This window comes from Vidua chalybeata, chromosome 23, assembly GCF_026979565.1.
Source record: "Vidua chalybeata isolate OUT-0048 chromosome 23, bVidCha1 merged haplotype, whole genome shotgun sequence".
NCBI lineage: Eukaryota > Metazoa > Chordata > Aves > Passeriformes > Viduidae > Vidua > Vidua chalybeata.
The window spans coordinates 1,090,851-1,101,068 of record NC_071552.1 but is presented as its reverse complement, the minus strand read 5'-3'; the positions used below and the strand labels follow the sequence as shown (position 1 = coordinate 1,101,068).

Below are 10,218 nucleotides of genomic sequence, written 5' to 3'. Positions count from 1 at the left end.
TTGCGCCGCAGCCCGGGGCCAGAGCTGCTCTGTATGGCATGTGGCTGGTAACTTTTCTCCTGCTGTACTCTTTGCCGAAAGGTACGTGGGGACCGCGGCGGGGGCGGCGGGGGTCCCCGGCAGCGGGACCGGGCGTGCGGCACGGGCTGCCCCTTCCCCGGGGCTCTCGGTGCTCCGTTCCTCGGCCCCACATCTCTCGGTGCGCCCTCCCCGGTGTCCCGGGGCTCTCGGTGCGCCTTCCTGGGCGCTCGGTGCGCGCTCCCCGGGGTCCCGAGGGTCTCGGTGATCCCTGTTGGGATCTCGATACGCCCTCCCCGGGGTCTCCGGGCGCTCGGTGCAACCTCCCCGGGGTCCCGGGGCTCTTGCTGCGCCTTCGTGAGCTCTCGGCGCGCCCTCCCCGGGGATCCGCGGCTCTCGGTGCCGCGCTCTCGCTGCGCCCTCCCCGAGTGCCCGGGATTGTCGGTGCGCTCTCCCGGAGCGCTCGCCCCGGACGGCGCGGCGGAGCGCGGGGCTCGGTGCGCGGAGCGGGGCCGGTCGGTGCCGGCGCATCCCGGAGCGGCTCCGCGGCGGAGCCCCCGCGGCGGCGGTGCCAGCCGCGGCCGGGACCCCGCACCGACGGGCGCAGCATCCTCCGGCGGGGCCTCGCCGGGACCGAGCGCTCCGCGTCTCCGGAGCGCTTCTCAGTCTGATCCCGTCAGCAGGCGAAACCCGGCGATGCCTTAAAATTCGCATCCTTCCCCCTAGGAATGCTGCGTGAAGTGTAACCCAACGGCTTGACATCAATCAGATTATAGATAAATCATACATGTGTGCGGGGGATGGGGAGAATCATGGAACAAGCGTGTCAAGGAGACACACGCTGGAAGATTACAGATTAATTTAAAGTTGGGCATTAAGTGGATGCTGCCCACATCCAGCGAGGTGATACTCTAAGCGAGTCTCTGCTCTAGATGCAATTAAAGAGAGGCAGGAGCTGCGTGGAGCACGGGCACTTAAATCCCACTGCGTTTGTTACAACAATCGATCCATGTTACATAAAGGAATTGCCCATTTCCGGATCTGCGGGAATTTTTAATTATGTTTCTGTAATAAATTACCTCTTTGCCCACGACCCGACCTGCGGATGCGGGTGCTGGAAGCGCCCACCTCTTGGAAAATTGTCTGCCCGGAGGATGTAAAATGACATTTGCCCTAATTATCGTCTCTGACATTTGAGAACAGCAAGGGGGAAATTTTAGGAAATGAGGAAAGTGAAAGAAAGGGGACGGAGCTGCTTCCTTGCATGAGACCTCTCTTGCTGCCCATTACATTACCCCGTTAGCTGAATGTTAATCCAATGAAAAATATTTACTGAGGTTTAATAGGGCACCCCCTCCAGTTGTGCGGTGATGATCAATTATTCCATCAATTATTAATTATGGAATAGCTGCTTTATTCGAGCTGGGGTGAAGCTGCTTTTGGGAGCTTTACCCAAAATCGCTATTGTGCTTCAGATCTGCTGAGCTGAACGTGCCAGCGTCTGCTTTGCTTACATTTGCATTTTTTACTGTGCTAAAAGGAAAAAAAACAAACCTGGAAACAAATAACCGTCGAGGATGCCACGATTCCTTTCGACCCCCAATAGTCAAAATAATAAAGAGATGCACTGGTTTATTGCTTTTTGCATCTTTTTAGCCCCAGCTTCTTGGAAAAGGGATGTCTTCCCACAGAGCTATCTCTTCAGAGAGGAGCAAATTAAAAGCCTCCATTAGCACAACTCCTCGTGGCCTCGTTTTACATTTTATTTCTTTAAAAAAAAAAAAAAAAAAAAGGTGTCTTCAGCATTGAACAGTCCTGGTGATGCAAAGTGTTAACGTGAAGCGGTTCCAGAGAGAGGACAGCAATACCATGGAAGTTTCATTAGAATAATAGGATAAAAAAAATGAATTGCTCAATGCATGATAAACCTTTCAGATACTTAATATTTCTGGGCATCGAAGCACATCCTTTTAACGTGCTCCTGCTGTAGGACAAGAGCTCAAGTAGAAACCGAAAGCAGATAAACATTTGATCCGAGGGACCCCTGAAGTTTAGAAATCCCTTGATGGGCTGTAGCTGCTTATTTCTGCCCCTGTTTATAAAATAAACAGAAATGGGTGGTTGGCAAGCGGAGAGTTGAGCAGCAAGACGGTCTGGCAGTGCGAGGGAGAGCAGCCAGGCAGAGGGGAGGCGAGTGGTGTGATGAGGAACGGACTGGCCACAACTGAGAGGCTGGGAGCCAGGGAAGCGTCTCCCTGCGTGATGTTGCTGGATGGCTCTGCCGCCTGATTTATATTGGCATTATATTTACATGATGTTCCCGCGCTGGGCGCAGCGAACGGTGCAGCTCGCGGTTTCTAATCTCTCCCATCTCGGCCCCCCAGTGTGGCACAGCGCTCGTTTGTCTCTGAAATGAAACATGGAAACCTCATTAAATGCACGGAGGAGAAGCCTGCAGTGCTCAGCTCCTCGCCGTGCCCGGCGCTTGTTTATCCTGCCAAAATTTCCCAGCACCAGGAGCCACCGTGGCGGCTCGCCCAGAGCCTTTACCTGCGCCTGGCGTGGGCTTTGGGCTGCTCCTGCCTTGGGATGGGGAGTGGATAGAGGCACCCTGGTGTTCCTGGCTGTTTGTCCTCTGCAGGAAGAGGCTGTGCCTTGTGCGAGGGGCGAGTGCCAGGGATGTGCTGTGTGGAACAGCCCTTCCTGGAGCTGGGAGCTTGGGGCACGGCTTGGGGCAGCCGTGGCTCCAGCACCGGGGTGTTGGGGTGCCAGGACCTGTGCCCGTGTGGCCCGTGTGCTGGGGGGACGGATGGGCAGCGCTCCGTCCTTCTCCGGAGCAGCTGGCGAGCCGAGGGCAAGAATAAAGCTGGAAGTCTTTGTGGCAGGAATTCTGACATGGCAGCAGGCGAGGCTGAGCCGCGCCTCGGGTGCCATGGAGCCGAGCAGGCAGCACGTTTGGAGCTGCCACTTCCATGGTGGGCACCAAGGAGGAAGGCGCTGGGTCGTCGCAGCCGCTGTTCGGGGAGGATGTGCAGGGGCAGCTCTGGGTGCGGAGCGTTCCTTGCCTCTGGAATCTCGGTTATAGCCAGCCCTTGGTCTTTACATAATCACGGCTTGGGAGTCACCCTTTCCCTGCCCGTGGATCCCGCAGAAATATCCCCCAGCACACGCAGGCTGCCGCCATCATCCGCCAGCAGAGCCGTACCAAACGTTCAGGAATTCCATTTCCAGGCTCGTGCTCCTGCCTGCTCCCAGCTGCGCCTGGGAAGGGCTGCGGCAGCTCCTGGCCCTGGGAGGGGAGCGAGCTCGGCGTGGAGGGGATGGGGAGGAGGCGAGGGAGAGGATGTGATGGGGAGGAGGTGAGGAGCTGGCAGGGCTTGCCCAGATGTGTTCTCCTGTTGGCTGCATGGTGGGTATCCTGGTTCTCCACCTTGCAAAGCCACCGAGTGGGTTGTGATGCCCTGGGAGCATGGCCTGGCCATTGTGCAGGGCCAGGCGTGCGTGGCCTCTGGTGGGTCCCCTTGCCCACCCCTCGTGCCCGCTCGTTTGACCTCCCTGGGGACACGGTGCTGTCACTCTGGCTGGGTGATGTCACCAGATGTCCCCTTGGGACCTCAGGCGTTGTGTTCACATGGCCAAGACATGGAGGTGGGCTCTGGAGGGGAGGGAGAGGCCCTCACCTGTGGTCCCTGGGCTCGTTCCTCACCCCCAGAGCTGAGGGTCCCCAGCCTGGGGGGCTCAGGAGGTGGGGCAGGGCTGGGGGATCTCCAGCTCTGGGTCAGCTCCTGTGGGGATGGTGTGGTGGGGCTGGTGCCTCTCAGGAGCAGCCACGGGAGGTTCCGGAAGCAGGAATCCAGCCGGGAGAGCTTTTTTTTCCCAGGCAAGGGTTACAGCTTCAGCCTGGGTGCTGTCGTAATCACTGGAGGTGGTTCAGGCCCTAATTTCCATGCAGATGCATTAAGGAGCAGGCTCTTGGAGCACGTTTGAGCCATGCCCTTACCCACAGAGGACCAGAGGCAGGCTCTCCTTCGCTCCCTCTTTGCTTTGTCAGGTCAGGAAGGGCCGTGGTGCTGAAGCCAGAGGGGCCGTGCCACCAGGGTGGGACTGGTGTGGCAGCCAAATTGCAGTGCCAGGTGGGCAGCACCTGCTGCTGTGCTGGGCACCAGCTGAACGCCCCAGGCCCTGCTTGGCATTTCCTGACACGATTTCCACCCCCCTGAGACCGGTCCCCGAGGGGCACAGCGTGCGGGAGTCACGGCTTTAACCCTCTGGGCTGTGAGGAGGTGACATCCCGGGAGGATGAGCTGCTCTCCCAGGCACCCCTGAGCTCCCCTTGGAAGGGACCAGCCTCGGCCGCTTCCCTCCTCATCCTCCCACGGTGCTTGGAAGTGCCACTTCTCGCTCCATCAACTCCAAGGTCACTCCCTTGGTTAGCACAAAGGCTGTGAAGGTGTCCGGGGGATGAGGGCTTGGAGGCCGGAGGCTCCTCCAGCGTTCCCCACGTGCAGGCAGGGTGTGATGGAATTAGTGTCCTCTCTTCAGCACGGAGGAACCATCAGGACTTGCCACCTACCTGCAATTGCCAGCCCGGTGCGTGCCAGGCTTTGGTTCCCTCTCTCCTTGAGCAGGGCAGGTGTCAAACACCCTTAATGAGGATAATAAATGAGCTGCGAGGTGGCCATTAGCCTGCTGCTCTCCTCAGCATCCCCGCAGCCCGGCTCGGCCGGGGGCTGGGGAAACCCTGCTGGCCCCTCCAGCCCCTTTGGAGCCCCACGGGTGTTCCGTGGTGGGGGGGGGGGAGCCCCGGCAGGTCCTCGCCAGCCTTGGAGGGTGGGCACCCGGGTGGCCAGACCACCAGGGTCAGGAAAAGCTGCTGCTCCAGTCCAGTGAGCTCACAGGGGATGGCCTGAACCCCCCTGAAACACCAATTCCTCAGCATTTCCCCGGCTCTGTCAGGTTTCCACCCAGCTAAAGCACCGTGCTCAGCTCTGAGGGGCTTGCAGGCTTTGGCTGGGCTCGGGGCTGGCTGTGTGCTGCCAGCACAGGTGATGGACGTGCACGGAGAGCAGGAAAAGCCTCTTATCTCGGGAGGAAGAGCCCTGGCTGGCACGAAGCCGGTCCTTGTCTGAGAGTGCTCCTAAATCTGCTTCTTAGAAAAGGACAGGCTCTTCCCCGGGAGGTTTTGTGCTGCTGGGGAGGTGATGGCATTGCTGAGCTGCTCGGGCAGGGCACACACCTGCACCTCTCCCGGAGGTGGTGACAGATCCTGGGGACAGCTCGTGGCCCCTCTCTGGAGCGAGCAGGTGCTTGCAGAACAGCCCAGTGCTTTGCTGTGTCACTGAAGGTGCTGGAGCTCGGGAAGTCCAGCCATCAAAGCTAGTAAATATTCTGAAGGGATGATAGCAAAATGACTTGCTTCTCCCAGCTCGAATAGAGATATTAATATTTCAATAGCTCTAGGTTGTAATTTACCACAATTTAGGAAGATTGAGCTCTGATAGCTTAAAACACCTGCCTTTCAGAGCCAGCCCGAGTGTCCAGCCCTGTGCTGGGCTCGGTGCAGCTCCCAGCTGGAGCCAGGCTGGGCTCCAGGCTGCGTTCCCAGCAGAAACTGTTCCATCTCAGCTCTCCCAGCCTTCCTCTTTTCAGGTTCATGTGAATTAATGCCCTCGATATGTAGGTTAGGGTCAGCACATCTGACCAGATGTGAGCAGTGATTTCTGGTTTAAAAATATTGCTGTGCTATTTCTAAATTTTTAATCTCTCCCAGTGATTTGGAGACAGTTTTATGAAACATGGAATTAGGATGGTGCTCAATGCTAAATGGTAAAGGAGATTATGAGGATTTAACTCTATACGTCTGTCACATAACTATTGCCAATCCCATAACCTCCATTTTCCATTAAAAATCCCTTTCCCCCTTTGACCCGAAAAAGCTTTATGGGTAATCTGAATTTCTCTGTTTACGAGGTATTTTTCCACTCCTCGCCCCAGCCCCTCACCCGTCCAGCTCTGAGCCCTCCTGGTGCTGCTGAGGATGAAGATGTTTCCCTGGCAGGCTCTGGGTGCTCCAGGAGCCTTCTCAAGCTGAAATGTGGGATCTGGGGAGAGATCCCGCATGGAGCACCGGGCACAGCCGGATGTCCTTGGTCCAAAGCCAGGCTGAAGGTGGCTTTTGCTGTGCCCTGGCTCCAGCCATCTTCTGCTCAGCTCAGGCTCAGCCACAAATAGCTCTGTGCTGCTCGTGCAGGCTTTGTTTCCCTTCCTCTGCCTGCAAATGTGCGTTTTTTTTCCCTTTCATGTATTTGGGAGAAGCACCGCGCCGCTCGGATGAAGGGAAATGCTGATTCATGACGACAAACCAGCCTGGAGATGTCACAAAATGACATCTGCAGGGCCGAGCGGTGGCCCCGTGGCTCTGCAAAGGCTCGGCTGGAGCTTTGCTCCTCTGTCCGTCCGTCTTTGGTGCTCGTCAGCCAGAGAGGGAAAAATAAATGGCTTTGTCTCCTTCCACCTGTGTGTGGACACGGGGAACTGGTGCGTGGGGAGACGAGGAGATGATTTAGTGACCTCTAAATTGGTTGTCTCGTGCGGTGGCACAGCTGGACCTCGCTATCAGCTCATCCCTTCTGTGGCACAGAGGGCTCCGAGTGGGCATGGGAGGAACCTTGGTCATTTCTGGGGATGATTCCGTGCAGTGCACACAGAGAGCAAGAGTAAGATGCCAAAAGAGGCACCAGGCTGTGCATCCAGCTGGGAGAAGGATGGAGAGGACTCTGCCCCGAGAAGGGCTGAGGTGTCTCGGGGTCTCCCATCCCGAGCTGGTTGAGGACGGTGTGCATTGGGCTGGTGGCACAGCTCCCAGGCAGGACGGGCACCTGGCTGCAGGAGCTTGGCACGGAGATGGAGCCACCGTGGCCACTCAAGCAGCCCTTCCTCGGGCGAGCGGCCGCCTCTGGAGCCCAGGCGTGCGGATGAGGCTTTCCTTCTCCCCTCCGCTGCCGTCCCCTCCTCCCCAAGTTAAGGAATCGAGGTCAGGGAGGGTCCCCCGTGGCTCGTTCTGAACGGGCGGCACGGTGCTGATCTGCTTATTGGCTCTGCGGCACCGCGGGCGTGCGCTCAGCCGCGCTATTAATACACCCGCCGAGGGCCCTTCCCAGATCCCTGTCCTTCCGCCCACTTGGAAAGAGTGCAGCTAAAAAAAGAAAGCGGATCTAAGTGACTGGGGGCCTCCTCTTCCTTATTTATAGCCAACTTCGCTGGCTTGGCTTGGGAAGGGGGAGCTCGTGGTCCTGGAGAGCGGGAAGGAGGGACCGCAGGAGTTGGGTGCAGAGGTCCATTCCCTACTTCCCAAGAAGGGAAGTGCTGTTCTCCAGCGGTGAGAGCTGCTCCTGGGCAGGCAGGTGGCCACAAGCTCTGCCTGGACTGTGCCCCTGAACCCACCTCAGTCCTCGTTTGGATGGTGCAGGGGTGCCCAGGAGAAGCTCGGGCTGAGGGCAGGGTGGATGTGAGCGTCCCTGCCTGTGGCTCTGGGAGAGGGGAGCAGCTCTGATCCCAGTTTTCCATCCCCTCTCCTGGTTTGGAGGCAGTGGCCGGGTGGCAGGGGAGGTCTCTGCCCTGCCTGGCAGTGGTGTGCACTGGGTGTGTTGGCACTGCTGTGCTGGATGGGGCTGCTCCAGGCCGGGGATCACCGGAATGTCGGGGCTGGCATGAGGAGCAGTGTTGGTGGTCGTGCTTGGTGTGGTGTCCTCGGGGCCGTGGGTGCTCAGAGCCAGCTGGGCACCCCTGGGGAAGCCTCGGGGGCTGCCCGGGGTGTTCATCCTCACCTGCACAGCCCCAGCTGTCCTGCCGAGGTGCCCGTGATCCCTGATCCGTGCTGGCAGCAGGAGCGCTGGCCTGTGAAGGTGGCCTGTGTGCTTCCAGCCGTGCACGGATGCTCTGCGCTCCCCTGCTCTGCACGCAGGGCTCAGGGGCTGTGCCGGGGGTTCTCTGTGCCAGGGGGGTCTCTGTACCAGGGGGGTCTCTGTTCCAGGGGGTCTCTGTACCAGGGTGTCTCTGTGCCAGGGGTTTCTGTGCTGGGGGGTCTCTGTACCGGGGGGGTCTCTGTACCAGGGTGTCTCTGTGCCAGGGGTTTCTGTGCTGGGGGGTCTCTGTGCCAGGGGGGTCTCTGTACCAGGGGGGTCTCTGTGCCAGGGGGGTCTCTGTGCCAGGGGTCTCTGTGCCAGGGGGGTCTCTGTGCCAGGGGGTCTCTGGGGTCTCTGTGCCAGGGGTTTCTGTGCTGGGGGGTCTCTGTGCCTGGGGTTTCTGTGCTGGGGGGTCTCTGTGCCTGGGGTTTCTGTGCTGGGGGGTCTCTGTGCCAGGGGGTCTCTCTACTAGGGGGTTCTCTGTGCCGGGGGGGGTCTCTGTGCCAGGGGGTCTCTGTGCCAGGGGTTTCTGTGCTGGGGGGTCTCTGTGCCGGGGGGGGTCTCTGTGCCAGGGGGTCTCTGTGCCAGGGGGTCTCTGTGCCGGGGGGGGTCTCTGTGCCAGGGGGTCTCTGTGCCGGGGGGGGGTCTCTGGCGATCCCTGCAGTGACCCCCGCCCTTGTGGCCTCTGCTTTGCCCGCAGCACACGCTGAAGATGTTGGAACCAGCCTCTACTTTGTGAACGACTCCCTGCAGCAGGTCACCTTCTCCAGCACAGTGGGGGTGGTGATCCCCTGCCCGGCAGCAGGGTCACCCAGCGCCGTCCTTCGGTGGTACCTGGCCACAGGTGACGACATCTACGATGTGCCCCACATCCGGCATGTCCATGCCAATGGGACTTTGCAGCTCTACCCCTTCTCGCCATCAGCCTTCAACAGCTTTATCCACGACAACGACTACTTCTGCACCGCAGAGAACTCGGCTGGCAAAATCAGGAGCCCAAACATCCGTGTTAAAGCAGGTAGGAGCCGCCTGTGGGCGCTGGGCTGCGCACGAGGGGCTGGTTCCTCCCTGCTCTGCCCCGTGGGCTGCCAGCTGGCCCATCAAGGGCAGAACCGGGGCTGCTGCCTTGGGTTCTTGCAGCAGGATGGAGCAGGGCAGAGCCTTGGGTGGGATGTGCAGCTTGGAGGTCTCCAGGAGTGTCTGGAGAACGTGGTGTGGCCGCAGCCTGGTGGCAGGAGAGTTCCTCTCCCTCTGAACCGGGATTGTCTCGCCCAACCACTTACCCAGGCCTTTCCCAGCTGTGGGAGGGGCTGGGCCACATCTGTCCGTGCTGGGGGCCCCCTCAGTGTCCCACAGCCCGGCTCCCACTGCAGCACCCAGCCTCAGCTTGCCAAGGCTTATCAAGAACAACAAAAAAATTAAATAAATAAAAAAAAAGGGAGGAATATGGCAAAGAGCTGATTCCAAAAGCCATTATAGTAAATTATTGACCAGGCTGAGGAGGGCTAATAGCCCAGGAATGGCTTCATTATGTAACCTATTAAAAGTGGGGCTAGCAGAGGGAACGTGACAGAAGTGACTACAGGGTTTTTTATTTTAATACCTTGTACTGTGGAGTAAATTGGTATTAACCCCCTTCTGCAGAGTGAATTATTTACCAGCACTCTCAGGTTACCTATAAACCACAGAGTGGTGGAGGAGCAGATGGGGTGTAGTAAATGTGGAGCTGCTGCTCTCCTCGTGTGGGCATGGTGGGGCTGGCTCTGCTGGGATCCCTCGTGCCCGGAGCTGCCCTGGGATCAGAGAGGGAATCCTGGCTCTCACCCCGCTCTCCCTCCAGGGCTGAATGCACCCCTGCAGCTGGGCTGGGAGCTCAGCCTCCCCCTCTGTTAGCAGGAGATGTGGATGTCCAGTGGGGCCACCAGGATGTCCCCAGCTCCCGGAGCTGCTCCGCCTCTCTGGCAGTGGAAATGGTTGTGGAACATTCCCCAGCTGCTGCTCCCTCCTGGCCATCCCACATCCCAGTCACTCTCCAGTGCTTCCTAATGGCAGCGCAGCACAGAGAGCCAATTACAGCTGGAGAAAGCAAGCAATTAAATAAAATGCAGTGGAAACTGAAAATCTGAGGGAAAAAATAATCTCTGGAAGTCTTGGGAAAGCTGTTGGCGAGCACATGGAGCAAATTTCTCCAGCCAGGGGAGAGGTTTAAGTGGGCTGGTTGTGGCTGTGGGTTATTCCTGCTGGCAGGAAAAGCTTGGAGCCCTGGCTGTGGGGCTGGCACAGGTCAGGGATGCAG

At 58.7% G+C, this 10,218-nt stretch overlaps 1 protein-coding gene across 3 annotated transcripts in view; it reads left to right on the top strand.

Moving 5' to 3' along the window:
- Positions 1–10,218, top strand: part of DSCAML1 (DS cell adhesion molecule like 1) — a 95,933-nt gene continuing 85,715 nt past the window's right edge. For 2 of the 3 annotated variants that reach the window (XM_053963544.1, XM_053963543.1), the window contains exons 1-2: positions 1–81; positions 8,623–8,940. In XM_053963544.1, the coding sequence (XP_053819519.1) occupies positions 39–81; positions 8,623–8,940 (361 nt within the window). In that variant the 5' untranslated portion in view covers positions 1–38. Of the gene's footprint in view, positions 82–8,622; positions 8,941–10,218 lie in introns of those variants that run through there. The other variant, XM_053963545.1, reaches the window with a different exon arrangement.